General features: G+C 37.4%; 1 protein-coding gene across 3 annotated transcripts in view; it reads left to right on the forward strand.

The window, feature by feature from the left end:
* Positions 1-15795, forward strand: part of USH1C (USH1 protein network component harmonin) — a 47490-nt gene extending 31695 nt beyond the window's left edge. Inside the window, exons 19-27 of one of the 3 annotated variants that reach the window (XM_064714944.1) lie at positions 363-419; positions 1926-2045; positions 9865-9906; positions 10219-10272; positions 10424-10523; positions 11860-11969; positions 12675-12730; positions 13582-13701; positions 14445-15795. In XM_064714944.1, the coding sequence (XP_064571014.1) occupies positions 363-419; positions 1926-2045; positions 9865-9906; positions 10219-10272; positions 10424-10523; positions 11860-11969; positions 12675-12730; positions 13582-13681 (639 nt within the window). In that variant the 3' untranslated portion in view covers positions 13682-13701; positions 14445-15795. The remainder of the gene's footprint in view (positions 1-362; positions 420-1925; positions 2046-9864; positions 9907-10218; positions 10273-10423; positions 10524-11859; positions 11970-12674; positions 12731-13581; positions 13702-14444) is intronic. The other 2 variants (XM_064714945.1, XM_064714946.1) reach the window with 2 other exon arrangements.
* Positions 15796-16118: the final 323 nt, after the last annotated feature.

Genomic DNA, 16118 nt, shown 5'->3' on the forward strand with positions numbered 1-16118 from the left:
TCAGTTTTTAACCCCAAAGATAAGCAAAAGCAATATATTTGTGTGGCTGTGGATTAAAGATCTGGTGTTTATGCCTGCTAAAGCCAAAAAACAAGACAACTGTAGTTGTCCCATAAGTTCATTTCTCTAATATTACTCAAGCTGGTACATATTCTCTATATTGCTCCATTTTTGGTTTCAACTCAGATAATTTAATTTCCAATTCAGCTTGAACAAGACCTGACAAAAGGAATAAAATCCTGTCAGAGACATTCTTGAGAACTAGCTGTTAAAATATCTAGTATAAATTATCTGTTTCTGAAAAAAATTATTATTAGCTTTACACTTTATATGAACCCAGTACTAAGTGTGTTGCTGTTTAGGTTGCAAGAAACACCTCCCACGTTGGCAAAGCGTCCCCTGTGTCAAGCAACCCGCTGGTATGTCACGAGCTGTTTATCATGGCTGTGGTTTCATGAACTTCCCATGTAGTGCTGATGACAAGGAACTGCCAAAGGTTTCGCTCTGCAGGGATAATTTATTTAAAATTCAGCACAGGGAATCATCTGTGTGGATATGTTGCTGTGCTGAAAGTACAAGTGATTGGAGTGACTTCTAATGGTCCAAGGATTTTGTATTTCAACAGTTTAGCAAAATGAAGTCAATATTTGCATGCTGTGAATGTCTGTATGTCACAGCACATATGCTTTGTTCTTCCATCAAGGCAAAAATTGCTAGGTTCAAACTACCTTTTAAATATAATGGGTGCTAAGATGCAAGTTTCATCTTAGAGCCACCATTTGTTATCTCTTTGCACTGACTTTGCTTGAACAGAATGATCAGACATCCATTCTGCCCTCTAGAAAAATCTTTTGCTAAATTATGCAACTCCAGGAGAAATCATCCAGTTCCAGTGCAGCTTAACAAGTTGGTATCTGTGAATCTGTTGATTCTGATTCTTCTGAGTTCAGAATGTTTAATATATTTTGCAGTGTGGAACATTAGTTGACTGATAGCCACAGGGACTTTAAAATATCTGATTCAAATTTTTTTAAAAGTTGTTTAAGAAAGGAAAGAATGGGGGAAACAAGCCCACAGGGGAAAAACATGCACACACGCACAAAAAATAACGAACAAAAAACCAAATCCAAAAAGTGGCTTAACCCATTTGCTGGAAGCAGATAAATAATTTCAGAGGTTACAGCTTGTACCATAAGAATGATCTCTGGAATACATCACATTTCCTATGAGAAACATTGAGAAAAGTGTCCCAAGAGTTGCTGGGGCTAAGTCAGAAACTGAACCCACGGGACTCAGTTTTGAACTCTTTTCTTGAATAAAACTGTGCTTGCTGTCAGTGGGAGTTTGGGCTGAGTGAAAAGTGTAGGATTGGACTAGGCCATGCTGAACGATGAGGTTTCTGGGTATCTCTACTTTGTGGAGTCAAGGGCAGGGAATTGACCAAACAAACCCTTGCTGTTAAATCAAGACAATTTAGCTTGAAATTCCTTATGGAAAGCTGTTTGCTGCAGCCCTGCTGAATTTCATCTTAAAAGAGTTATTTAGCAATGGATTAGTTAAAATCTTTTTGTTTGGTTCACTGTGTTCTTACACTCAACTTTAGCAGTTTGGGGGTTTTTCTCTCTAACTTCTCATTCAGTTTGTTGCTTTTATGGGAAAAATGCCAAAAGCAGTGCTGAGATTATGGAAAAATCTTTCTGGTGAAGCCAGAATTTAGGTGAAAAGCTACTACTTGGATATAAGAGAAATTGTGTTTTGGTTTGTTGACTTTGTGAGCCTTAGTTAAAATAATTCTGTCAGCTCTGTTTTGGATTAGTGTCCTTAAATTCATTATGATAAACCATTTGAATTGAGGAGTCTTGGTGAAATGATGGATTTGCACAAATTAGGTTGTAAACTGTAATTTTCTTAAATTAACTCCATAGCAACTTGCTCCAAGTCCACCTACCCAGCGTCATCCAGGGGTACCAATAGTCTCTAAACCAGTTATGCTGCATCCTGACCCAAACTTCGTGGTCAGGCCAACAATCAAATCAGAGGCCCTGGTAAGCCTTTTAATATCCTTTTTCTGAGTGCTCCAGTTCTGTGAGGGTTTGGTTTTGATATTGTTCTTTGAGATGTCCTCAAAGAATCAATCTGTGTCTCATTTCCTTATGAGACAAAGATTTGATTTGTCTCATTTCCTCATTCCTAACTAAAATTCCTATATATTTTCAAGCAGTCACTAATGGTAAGTACTAAACAGTAGTTTTCCATTTTTTTCCAAGGTGGAAAAGCCACGTTTAGTGACAATTTTTGTACAGAGGTGCATAATTCCAGAGCAGTGTAAAGCCCTAGAATTTGTACATATTACTTCTCATTTATTTAGATGCTAGGATTTATTTTTATAAATTCTGAATTCATCAGAAATTAAATAAAAATTAAGTCAATTGCCTTTTTCCTTTGTAAATAGTCATGAACATACTTAAATTATATCAAGGCATATATCTTTATCCTATACATAAATATAAAAATATAGAATTTAAATGTATCTTTTCATTTCCAGGGGGGAAAAAAGTGTGTCATTATATTAGACTCTAATATAGTAGTCATGCAGAGTTACTGCAAAATTCAGTTGTTATCAGCTTCTTTTTCTTATTTCTTTTCCATTTCTGTTTCAAATGCAAGTGAAGGGGAAAGTCAGAGGCTAAACATTTTAGGACCAACCATGAAGCATCCTTAGGAATTGTAGTTTATAAAGGAAGTGAGTAAGGCTTACTGAGAAAAAAAAAAAGGAGAAATATTGCTCAGACAGGTGATAACTCCCAGCTGACAGTCCTTGAAATTCACCTAAAATAGCTGGTGAACTAGTTGGTAGTGTTTATTCTTGAGGGTCATTATGACTTAGGCTTTTTGTGTCAGAGTTCTGTGTTTTTTGCATGCATGTGTGTGGATACATGTATATATGTATTTGTAAGACAGTAAGTGACAGAAAACCCATCAAATTTGTGTTATATTTAATTAAAAGCTATTTCTGGCAGTAAGTTATGTGCACAATATTCCTAGCTGTGTTTCATTAAAACATGATGGATTTCTTTGTCATTTTTTGCTTTAATAATTTAGATAGTCTTGTTTCCTTATTTTCCCCTGTTACACTTTGAAGAAATTTAAGTGATACTTAGTAACCACTTTTCGCACAGCCAGAGTCATCTTGAAGCTTCTACATTATAAATGAATTGAATGGTAATTGGAAGCAGTTTTAATAAGTTGCTTAAGAGAAGGCAGACACATGAGCTAAAAATAAATTCAGATCCCTCCAGTGGAGATGTTTCCTTCAGTTGGAGCTCTCATTTTGATTGTGTTCAGTAATTTAACATCTCTAAGCAATATGAAATGCCTTAGGAGAGGAATTAACAAAGTCATAATCTGCAGTTAATATCATCTAGCTTTTGAAAAAGTGTATATATGTGAACTAGTTTGCAAAATGGATAATACCTTTATGTGTGATCCAACAGTCTTGGTACAAATTTTAAAAGGCCCTTTTTTTTACTGACTATATACAATTAGTTTGAGAAACTGGCAACAAGATCCACCTCCATGGGAAATGTCTTATGATTTGTTATGCATGCATGCACATTTTCCAAATCACAAGTCTGCTAAAATCTTTTAGATTCAATCATCTTCCTTCCCAAACTGCCTTATATTAGTTGGAAGATCAAAATTTCCGTGGGAGCAATATTCTGGTGGGACTTTGAGAGAAAGATCAGTCTATAAATTGGTTTGGTGGATTTTATACCTCTTACTTGCATTGATGACTTACTGCAGTAAAGGGTATTTATTCATCCTCACTGCAAGGAAGTCCTAAGTGGGATGTGAAATAAAACCAGCATGGATACTGAAGAGGAAGATTACTCCTATTAAAAAAAGAAAAGGCCACTGTATGACAAATGAAACAAGACAGTGCCTGCCTGTCTCCAGAAGTGTGTAAGAATCATAATTAGATTTCATGCAAAAGGGGAGTGGGGTTTGATTGGTTGCTATGTGTGGGTTTGGGCCTGTGTGTTGAAGTTCACTGTTCACATACAGGACCAGTCCCACTTCTCCTAGTGGAGGACAGTATCACCAAAGACAACATGTAGGGGATAGAATATAAGAAAATAGTGTAGAAAGTAATCTTACCCCTAAGGAGTTGCAGCTGGGCCAATTAGCAAAGATTAGGAACAGGCCTGGCTTTACCAGGCCACAGCTGTAAGCAGTGAGAAGAAGATGCTATAAAAGAGTGGGGGGGTGAGAGGGGAGCTGGGGGTCAGTGGCTGCTTTGTGAAGGACAAAGAGTCAGTGCTCTGAGGAGCTGCTTGTGAGAAGCACCCAGAAGATATGAAACTTTTGTGATAAGGAGACAACAGTATGGGACCTCTGCAATAAGATGACAACAACACCACACCATTTGCTCTCTGGTTTCTTGTCTTCCTAGATTTTGCACACCTTGTGGAACTCCAGCTTTTGTCTTAATTTGACACAATGCACACCACTTTTTCTGCCTGGTTTTTACCTGAATTTCACTTTCCTGAGTCACAAGCTCAAGAAAATGAGGTTGATGGATTTATTTGATTCAAGAAACTAATCCAGTTGGCCTATATTCAAGCTATTAACTAGTAAAGATGAAAAAGTCTGTATTTAAGACTAAAATAGGGATGCAAGAATGGGTAAAATTCTCTTGTTACCTCGAAGGTAGTTGGGCCAGATAGTCTCTGTTGTGACTTAAGTAATCTTATTAATTAAATTCAGGTCAGAATTACAGGGTCTTTCAACAGTTGATGGATATGCAATTGTTTTCACTTATAAATAGGGAAATGATGGGAGATGTTTAAGCCTTAAGTGTGGCCTTGAACACTGAGGGCTGCTCTGAGTAAAAATCAGGGTGAGCTGTACTAGAGTGAGCTGGAATACACCCACAGCAAAGCTAATTAAATTTTGGCTCAGAGAACAGGAGGGGATTGTTATGATTTAATGGTGAGATTGTCATAGATGCAAAACCACGAGGAATATAAGTCTCTGCTCTCCCATCTATCAAAAACATCCTGTTCTGTGAGTTACAAGGCTCTGTTGCACTTGCTGCTATAAAAGATTTTTCCTCCCTTACTTGTTTGCAGCTGGAGGAAGAATTTCTGAAAGGAAAAAAAACCAAAATTTAAGCTTTCCTCCAATTTGCAAGATTTGAAGCCTGGTTCTGCAGGACTGAAGTCGAGACAGGTGCTTTGATACCCTGTGGCAAGTTGGGGAGGATTGGAAATTTCAGTTAGTGTTGGTTATAGCCATACCGAAACAATCTGTGTTGAAAGTGATTTTTTTTTTAAGAGAGATTTTAAAGAAGTTTGTAGAAATTCTTTCCAAACTTGCCCTAAGTCCTTCAAGATAAAATTGTATTAATTAAGCATAAATTACATTTTATTAACTCTGTAGTAATGGTAGGAGTGTAGGACACTGAGAGGAACATTAGTAAAACTGATACGTAGTAATTGGTTTCAAAGCAAATCGAGTTTGCAAAGGTAGGTGCCAGGGTTTGGTCTGTAGAAAGTTTTTCTTGTTTCAGAAAACTCAGATATGTCACCTGATTTGCTGCAAGGTTTTGAGTGGAGGCTGGGGAACTGTCAGTAGTATTTTATTGGGACTTAGCCCATTCCATTTTTGAAAGTTTTTGTAGACTAAGAGGATATTCTGTATTTTAAGTGATTCCAAACTACTGCATACCATTTTTTTAGAATAGTGGAAGTGACAGAAAAACAAAATTAATATGGAATTTCAGACCTTGAAGCCAAACAGAAGAAAATAAGATCCATTTAATTATAGAATTCACCTCCTCAATATAGGAAATCCTTGGTAAGCAAACCTTATCCTAAGAAAGCAAACCTTAAATGCATAAACATATTTTTACTGTGACTTCTCAATATTTTTGAAATTATTGTCTACTATTTTGTCCATATTTACGGTTGGGGTTTTTTTCAATTTTCTTATATATAATTGATGAGAGACCCAAGCACTGTTTTGTAGAAATGAGTTGTAAAAGCAGTCATGGAAGATATTTTTAAGAAATCTTGTGGTATGGAAATGTGCATTATTTATGTAGTTTTTCTAGAATTCTTTCCACTTTGCATTCAGTACTGTTTCACTCTGTGTGTTCTCTCAATTTGAAATTATACAGGGAACAAGCACTAACAAGTCCAAGTGTGATTCAGTCCCTAGGAGAGCAAAATAAGCAGTAAGATAATTTATGAGTAGGTAATAATTATTTACAGCAAAAAGTTAACACCTGGTTTGGCAATTTTCTTTCTTTTGCAGCCACAAGAGATGTTTAAAAGGATGGTGGTTTACAATTCATCATTTAGATCTAAGAACAAACAAGTAAAATAACGTTTTCCGTGTTTTGTGTGGTACTTCTTGTTTGACTGATCATGGATTTAAAACTTTCCTTTCTAATTCTGTTTCTCAGTTTCTAAAACAGAAGATGCAAGACAGGCCTAGTGCATGAGTACTGCTGGTCTTTTTAAGCTTTAAGTGTGTGCCTGTGGCTCCAGCTAGGCTAGGCGGAAGAAGGAGAATAAATCCTTAAGGCTGAACCATCTGTAACTCCCTTTATGGTTAAGTGCAATCTTGAAGATAGTTGAATACTGATACCTGATACTGATATTCCTAAGATTTCCTTGTTTCTTTTAGTGTCCAGCTGCAATGCTTTCTGTGATAAAATAATTTATCACATTAACAAATAGAGCTATCATCATAACATAATTACTGGTAGGAAATTAGAACTGGTGGTGGAAAGCCTTGTTCATTCAGCCTTCCTGTATTGTGTAGGATTTTCCTGCTGCATTTTTGCTTTTGTTGCTTTCCTCTGTCATAATGATGAAGTTTTCATCTCTTCATCTTTGGTTGCCTGGTGGTTCAATAGGTGGCTTCTTGAAGAGGTGAACTTTAGGCTAAACTTCTCCACTACTATAAAATGTGCCAGTTTCTGTACAAACCCCCTTTGGTAGTGCATGCTAAGTTATATGCATTGACGTTATCTGAAAAGTTGGGACGCATATTAAGCTCACAGTGTGAGATTTTGAGCGGTAAAACATTAAGATTAATAACAATTTTTTCTTTTTTTTAGTCAGTTTCAATCTATATCTAGAAGGGATAACTGACCAAGAAAGATCCAGCTTTGAGATTATTTATTTGCCAGTAAATGCCAGTATGTTCTGAATATATAACAATTGTGTTCTCAAAAGAGGTGTTTTTTTGAAAAGTTTGTTATTTCTTGTTGTGAGTTTCTCTTTCAATTATTTTTTGTTGTTGTAGTTGCTTGGGGTTTGTTTGTTTGCGGTTTGTTGTTGTTATTTCTGGTCTCAATTGCTCTTGACTATTGTTGTTAGAAACCAGTGAAGCAGTATCCTTAGTATAAGTGCTGGTGTTTTGGAGGTTGTTTTTTCTTTAAATAGCAACTTCAGCTTTCACCTTGAAGTCCAGACAGAGTTGTTTCAATGCAATCAAACGTTTTAGTGTTCCATTTTCAACTTATGCTCAGTCCTCTGAATGTTTTTGTAAGTCAAAAAGGGATTTAAATGCTCCGAACTCTTTCACCTGAAACATCCTGAGTGGTGGGAGGATAGGCTTAGGACTGTGCTTTCCACTTGGTTTTCCTTGGTTCATTCATCCCTGCTTGGATATGGAGTGCACTCTCTGATCTCTGAATTTGTGGTGTCCATTTCAGGGAAGATTTATTACTGTTCAGTGCATGTCTTCTTTCTGTCTTAGCAATATTTGTACATTATTGGATCCAGATCATATCTCTGATACATAGTGACATGAACCCAAGGGGAAAAAGTTTAGGTTGAGTATTAGGAAATGGTTTTTCACCCACAGGGTGGTTGGGCACTGGAAGAGGCTCCCAGAGGCACCAGCCTGACAGATCAAGAAGTGTTTGGACAGTGCCCTCAGGTGCATGGTGTCACTCTGTGCAGGCCAGGAGTTGGACTTGGTGATCCTTGTGGGCTCCTTCCCACTCCGGATATTGTGTTTTTATGACTTCTGCTTGCAGATTGTTTTTTTAGCGATTTTTAAAATTTTTATTTTGTGTGTTTATTTTTGTGGATTTTTTTTTGTTTTTTCCTGTTTAAAGAATATTTTCCCAGGGAAACTTCCTTCAAGGGCAACATCTGTTTTTCATGAGGACAACCTGGGACAAAGAGTTCACTGACTTCCTTTAGATTACATAATGACTTAGTGACTTGGCTGAGATTGGAGTTGTCTTCTCTAAATTACTTGCTCCAAACCCATAGCTATCTACTTTACCATGATTCCAAAAGGCAGTACTAATTCAGTTATTCAAAGTATTAATTGTTTGGGTAGCTTTCATTGCAAAATACTTCTCTTACTGTTTTACTTAAATGGTTCATAATATTAATACACTTTGTAAACTAATGAATGATTGATTGAAGTTTTTCCCCCAGGATGAAATTCTGTCCTTGCTGATGTCTGTGATGAAATTCCCATTTATCTGGTTAACAAATGTAATGCAGTGTAACAAACTTAATGTAGGGCAGTACTGTTATGGGTGAGATCAGAACCCAGAAGGTTCACAGTCACATCAAAATTAGGCAGCCAGAGGAGGTGATCAAGAGTATAGCAGAGGAAGCATTAGTATTTTCTGCTGCAACTTTGCCATTTAACAGCCAGCCCTTAAATACACCAAAGGAATCTTAAGCTTTATGTTTGGTTTACAAGTGGAAAGAGGCTTAGGTGAGTCTGGCAGTGGAATAGTCTTTGCTGTCAAATGGATCCAGTAGAAAAGAGACAATAATGAATATATTAACCTTTATCATGGACTGAACCACTGGTCTGTGTAAGGTATTGGCTTGCCTGCCCTGTCTGCAAAGGGTTGTGTGGTTCTGTGTTCCCCTGTCCCCAGCTCATTGCAGCTCCCACAAGAGTGGGAGCTGGGTGCCTCAGTAAAGATTTTCGGAAGTTCTGAAGTCCTTACTTTAGCATGCAGGGTTAAGTGCAGAGCTTTCATAAATCCCCAGCACAGGCCATACAGTCTCACCCAGCAGCTACTAATCCTTCTCAAGAAACTGCACTCAAACACCATTGACTCCCATCCTTGCAGAAAAGGTAACACCTGCTTTTCCCTGCAGTCTTGGTCTGACAAGGGTTAAGCACTACATTTTGTGAGGTCCCCTCAAAGTTTAAAAATCTTGCTGCGCCTAACTGCAATATTATCTTCTGCATTTCAGACATTTCCTGACAAAGCTTTTAAGTTCTCCACGGAACTATATGAAAACAAAAATCATATTGTTGTCCTGCAAATTGTCTAACAAATTGTTGTCCTGCACTTGCCTGTGGTATGAAGCCAACTCCCTGAAACTCAACATCAAGAGGGAGAGAAGGGGGCTGAAAAAGAATCCTAAAACCCAGACAGAGTGGAGTAGTGTTGCTGACTACTGTGTATTGGAGCCTGTCATTTTCACCTGTTACCATCCAACATGTTGATAATCTCAGGAAATGTTGCTCCAAACAGTGTGGCAGAGCATATCTGCTCATGGTGCTTTCAAGATTTGTTTCTGTTCTGCCAGGTGTAGAGAGGAACTATGGAGCTCATAAGTGGTAACTCTTCCTCTGAAATGCTCCGTTATATGACCAACTCAAATTATTGATCTGTCATGAGGTTTTGAAATGTCTTCTGACTGTCAGGATGGACTCTTTGCTGTCTCTCTGGACTTTCCTTCCTTTTCTGTCTTCTTTCATAGCTTACAGAATTACATGTTCTCTCACTAACAAATAAGATGGAATTTCTGTGTTAAGTGTGTGAGTTGCTAGTTTTGCAATTAAATATGATTTTATTCTCAGGGCTTCCAGAAGTATGTGGAAGATTTTGATCCATATTCAATGGTAAGAAGAGAATTTTAATGTGCTTCACTGTTTGATATTAAATACTCTGGAAAAAAAGCCAAATTCTTGATTTTGAGGGCTCGGAGTAGGTAAAATTCTTGCTTATTGCTTTTCTGGGTCTTGTGTATTTGTTTTTTCTGGTCATGTTGAACAGAAGCATTCATACAGAAAAAGGTGATGTGGTGTTCTGATCTCCCTCTAACACTATTTTAGAAAGGGGAAAGTTCCCTTTACCCCCAGAAATTACATAGATCAGCTTAATTGTTTTGTCTTTCCAAAGTGGAAATGATTAATCATTATATCTTTTCACAGTTTACCCCAGACCAGATTATAGGAAAAGACGTACGGCTATTACGAATAAAAAAGGTAATTACTGTGTTGGTTGATTGATATTTAAAGAGTTCATGTAAGCATTTGATGTACAGCATCATTTACTAGGAAGAAGGAAAGATATTAGGCTTCTGTTAATGGCAAAAATAAACAGACTTTTCTGAACTAGAACTGGTTTTTTTCATAGGAAGGATCACTGGACCTTGCAGTTGAGGGAGGAATTGATTCTCCAATTGGAAAGATAGTTGTGTCTGCCATCTACGAGGACGGTGCTGCAGACAAACATGGTGAGCAACAATGGGGAGTTTGAATGCTGCTGAAAAGTGTTCCCTTACACTGGCTGAGAATGGTTGGCTGATTTCATTATCTGGTACTGAAATGCTCACTTAGTTTGCACAAGGACCCAAGTTCTGTCTCAAGTTTAAGGGCAGCCCACATGTGTTGCTAAAATTAATAGTAATGTAAAATTTGTGAATACCAACACCTGATTCTCTGGTGTATTCTTTAGTCAAGGAACGTGTTCTCCATTATTTCACAAATTCTAATGACATTTGTAATACTTCCACATGCAAAACCATTACCTGACCATAGCTACACTGCGCTGATTAGTTTTGTTCTTTATGCTGCTATAAATAGTAATTTGCTAATTAAGTAGCTGGCTGTTAAAACCCCAACTAAAACCCAACTTGAGCCTCTGAAGCTTAGCTCTTGAAGGCACAAGAACATGCTGACCACCTCATGTGGGCTTTGCACCTGGTGGGAAGTATCTGCCATCCTTTTCTTGAGAGCTCTTGTCATGACCAGGTCAACAGAGAGGGCAGTATTCCCTTACACTGTCTTTGCTGTCCTTGTCCCAGCCTGCACCGAAGTTCAAGTAAAAACATTGCTGTGAAAACATTTCAGTCATTTGATGTCCTCAGTGCACTTTTTGGTCCTTCACTCTTTTTAGGATCTCTCATAACTAAGGCTGTCCTCTTATCATCCTCTTCAAATCCAGTTCTAGTTAACTGGTTGTGCTTCGTTCCAGATTGGCAAGTCAAAATCAGTTCTAAGGAGCAAACGCTACACCATAGACTTGCAAAGAAATGACCATCATGAAAACCCTTGACAAATGCCATTTTATTTCTTCAGGAATTTAATTAATTTTGCCATTTTTATGGACTCATGGAATTTTTGGGGTTGGAAGAGACCTTACAGATGATCCAATTCCAAGCCCCTGCCATGGACTGGGACACCTCACCCTAGACCAGGTTGCTCAAAAGCCCATCCAACCTGGCCTTGAACATTTCCACAGGGTTGGGGCATACTAGTGAAGTTCTGCAGTCAGTCACAGTTTGTAAGCTGTATAGCTGGATTACCTAAACAGGCAAACTGTAGAAAATCATATTGAACTAGTTTCTTACTGGTCATGATCAATAAGAGATTAGTTTGGCTTTGGCATGCTTAAAAATTCCTTTTGTGTTTGCCTGTGCCAGACTTCCTACAATTTTTAGTGCAGACCTTTGCATCCAGTGAGAACACTTTTCATTACAGTCACTACTGCACAATTATGGCACAGAAGAGGCCCCAATAATTTTTTTTTTTTTTGCTTATGTGTATTTGACACATTTGTCTTTTCCCCAGGAGGCATAGTGAAAGGGGATGAAATACTGGCTGTAAATGGCAAGATATTAATTGACAGCAAGCTGGCAGAAGCACAGGCAACTCTAGCAAAAGCTTGGAACATGGGTGGGGTAAGTAACCTGGAATGCTACTTCATTCTACCTACAGAGCTCATATCAGAGCTGCTTCTCTGACAATCATGACATTGTCACATCAATACAAACAAGGTTACAAACATGAAAAGTAGTGGGTACATGAGGTACTCCCAAAGTAAGCTAGAATCTGCAGAAGATGTTGGTATGTAGCATCTCTGAAAAACCATGTGTGTAATTTACTGGGAAATTTGATGGTGTTTAGCCACATGTCAAGATTAGTATTTAAACACATTACATTCTTTGTGTTTCTAGTACCTTTGCATGTAAAATCACTCTTTGATATTGAAAATTACTTGCAAGTTGATTGGAATTTTCTGATAATAGCTTGTCTTTGATTTCTTGATGTACAAGCAACATTACCCTTCAGCTACAGTGAGTGTTTCCACAGCAAGAAATCTTCTCATTGCTCAGAGGACTAATACAGGATAATTGTTAAAATAACTTTTTTTTTAAATGTTACTGCAACAGTAGATATTTCTTTAATTTCAAGATACAAATCAAACAGCTCAATCTTTAAATGGTCTACCAATAGAAGTTTTTAATACAGACCTTACTTCTTCTCCCTGTGGTTTTCCAGGAATAGATGACCTCCTAGATTCTCTGACATTCCATGGTGGTGCACTGGCCACCTCTAAAAGCAGTATTTAGTGGCAGATGTTTACCTCTGCTTTTCTTTTTCAGGATTGGATTGACTTAGTCATTGCAGCATCACCTCCAAAAGAATATGATGATGAAATGTAAGTGCATAAACTTTTTCCTCTGTGGATTAAAAGCTGAGTAACAATAGCCAGTTTGCTTGTTTTGTCACACATTTTTCAATTATCTTCTTCTTATGGACTATATAACCTCCTTCATTACATGGTTGCTAATTTGATAGTTATAAGTATGTCATGCATTACAGCAGTGGTTCCCAGGCTGCAAAACTGTAATTCTCAGAATTGGTTGTATGTGACTACACACTCATACTTTAAACCTAAAGTTTGGGGATTTGGGGTTTGTTTTTTCATTTACTACATTCCCATAGATCATAATTTAGGGAAACAAATCCCTGTAACATTCTGCATCACAACCAGACATTTAATTCTATTGTTTGGTTTTGTTGTGGTTTTTTTTTTTTTTTTAATTAGATTGCAGTTATTGTTCTTGTCTAAGCAAGCATATATAATATTTTCAGAAGAGATTAAGGGGTTTGAGTGTCTTGGCGATGTTCACAAGATCCTTGTTTTAAAGATAATCAGCACAGATGTGAAACAGAAGAATTTACAGCTACAAGTGTGTTAGAGGTATCAGGACTATACAGTTTGCTTTACTTTGGACAGTTTCAAAAGCAAGACACATGTTTTCTAGTTTGATTGAAGGATATTTGAAGATATCCTTACTACCAAGTAAGATGGCAGAGCAAGGTTTTGTAGTCACTGTTAACCTGGGCTCTTGCTCTGTGCATAGTACTGGAGTATTAGTTGCTGTAAATCAGTTTTACTGCCTAACACCAACTGTAGATTGATGTGAAATTTTGTTTAATACCTGTGCATAAACTAATGGGCAAGAAAATAACTATTATTTTTGTTTTTATATTTTGTGTATTTAGCCCTACCATTCCCTCATCAGCAGTCAGTCCCAGCACACACAGAAAGGTTTTTGAAGGCAGTGCACCTGTGTACAGACAAGGGTATCTCCTGCAGCTGTAGCCACTGCAGTGTCCCTCATGGTGAATAGCACACCTGGCTTAACATGACTGGCCATTGTGAGGCTGTGTTATTTTTTCAGCATGTGCCTGCCTGTGCATTGCTTGCCATCCTTGCTTTTGTTCCTGGCATGCTGGAGCTGGAGTGTTCTTTGGGCTTTTGCCATGCCTGTGCTACTAAAATATAAGTATTTAGTTTCTACTTCATAAAGTCCCTCAGAGAGCCTCTGCAGAATTGGTTTATCACCTGCCAGACTATTAAATAAATAGGCCCTTTCTAAAGAAGTAGGATTAACCTAAGGTTTTGTTCCTTATCTGTGGACCACTGCTGTGGCTTTGTGAGTTCATCAGTATATAAGCAACTATAAATTATTTTCTTGTGACGGCTTGTCCAAAGAACAAGTTTCCATTTGGATTATTCAGTATGCCCATAAAGAAGTATTCATGAGTGTTTGGTTTCAGTGAAGTTTGTTATTTTGTCATATACCTTTATAATGGGTTTGTTCTGAAATTACCCTTGTCCCTGAAATTTAGTTTACCCTGGTTGTATGGTTTCTCTGTGGCTGTAATCACTGAGAGTACAGTCACAGATCTCTAGAACTACCAAGGTAAGATTTCTTGTTGCATGTGGGTCTTCTCAATTATTACTTGTAATACAAATCAAAACTACTTAAGTTCCAGTTTAAAAACTGTGCTTACTAAAAAGATTAAAAGCTGCACAAGAGCTAACAGCATGTTTCTCATTATCTTTTTTTCCCCCCCCACAGGACATTTTTTTAAGGAAGACTACAAATCTTGAAATGGAACCTCTTCTCACCAGAAATCTGCTGCTCTGTAAATTAATAGGAAATCAATAACCATGTGAAATGTATCTTTATTGACTGACATGTAAATTGAACTAGAGACATCAGATTCTTCAGATAACTTGAATAATTTATTATCATTCTATAGACATACAGCAAAACTTTTTTTGCATGATGATTTAAAAGAACTGCTGACCAGCATAGTTCAGACTGTGAGCGCTCGATCTTATTTGCTATTTTGAGGGGCCAAATTTTGCATCTTTCAGTTTTCCTGGAAATAGATTCTAAAATGACAAATGAAGATAGAACACAGATGTCTGTTCCCACATGGAACACTTGTGAATACACATTCACAGGCCAGTTTGGGTGTGAAAAGAATTATATTTTTACTTCCTAGATAGTGATTTTCATGGGGAAAATGAGAAAGTACGCAGGTAACTTCTGTTCTCATATGCTATTAGCTCTCTTAATATCCATTTTTGTGTCTCAGTTGTGAGGGTTTTTTCACCATAAAAACCCTGCTGGTAAAAGAACTGGGAATACCAGGAATGCAAGCATTATAATCAAATAATTTTGATTGTGTTGCTCATACAGTATGGAAGATCTTCTGCAGCAGCAGAGTAAATAACTAGCAAGTAGCTTAGATAAAATCATTATGTGCAGTCACATCCATACTCCCAAGTATTTGTATTGTTGGCAAAAATTCCTCCCTCATCTAGTCATGGGTGGGAAATTTGGGTGTGATTCAGAGTCTGCTGTTTTGTACTTTGTTCTCAGTGAGCCTATATATGTGACTAAACTGTGCAGGAAGCCACCAAGTGTAACTTTCTGCTCTTGGTGACTCTGTGCCTTAGATGTAAGTAAATTCCTCACGACCATAAAATTGATGTTTTGCTAGTGCTTGGTTTCAAGTACTATTATAGTTGTAGACTTAGTAAATATATTATAGAGACACCTCATAAGAAATGTCATGGTCTTTTTCCTTTCTTGCACCTGCCAGCTTGTGCTCTGTTTTCCATGTTGTGTTTAGATTTTTCTCACCTGTTCTACTGAGAGACAGTTCATTGGCATATCATTTTCCCACTGAAGTCTTGCCTTTCCAGGGTTTGGAGCCCTCCTCTTCTCCAGCATATAAAAATAACAATTAAATTCATGAGAACTCTGGACTTATATGTAGATGCTTACTTATGTTGACTTTATTTACAGTATTCTTCCAGTATGCCAATTAATGTGTGTGTCACGGTACATATGTTAGAATATTTAAAATGTTGGACTCTTACAGCTAATTCAGAAATAAAATTGCATTTGCCAAATGGAAGAAGTCTATTTTCCTATTTGTCTCTGGGTTTGTACATCATAGTAATAGTTAATCTGCTCAAGTACACAGACTTCTGAATTTTTCTTCAATTACAGACCCACTTGGAAGAGATTGCCACCCTTGTGGAACTTGTAATTCACTCTGCACAGGAGGGAATTTTCCCTTAGCTGAGCTGCAGTAATCTTTTACAGAGTTTTTTGGGGGCAAATCTGGTCATTTGACAGCTGGCAAGCTACCACAGTTCCTGCAGTGTATTTTTTTGCTAGGTCTTAGCATGCATCTACCCAGGCCTGTAGACTTCCTAACTACAAAGTAATCTA

This window comes from Zonotrichia leucophrys, chromosome 5, assembly GCF_028769735.1.
Source record: "Zonotrichia leucophrys gambelii isolate GWCS_2022_RI chromosome 5, RI_Zleu_2.0, whole genome shotgun sequence".
NCBI classification, from domain to species: domain Eukaryota; kingdom Metazoa; phylum Chordata; class Aves; order Passeriformes; family Passerellidae; genus Zonotrichia; species Zonotrichia leucophrys.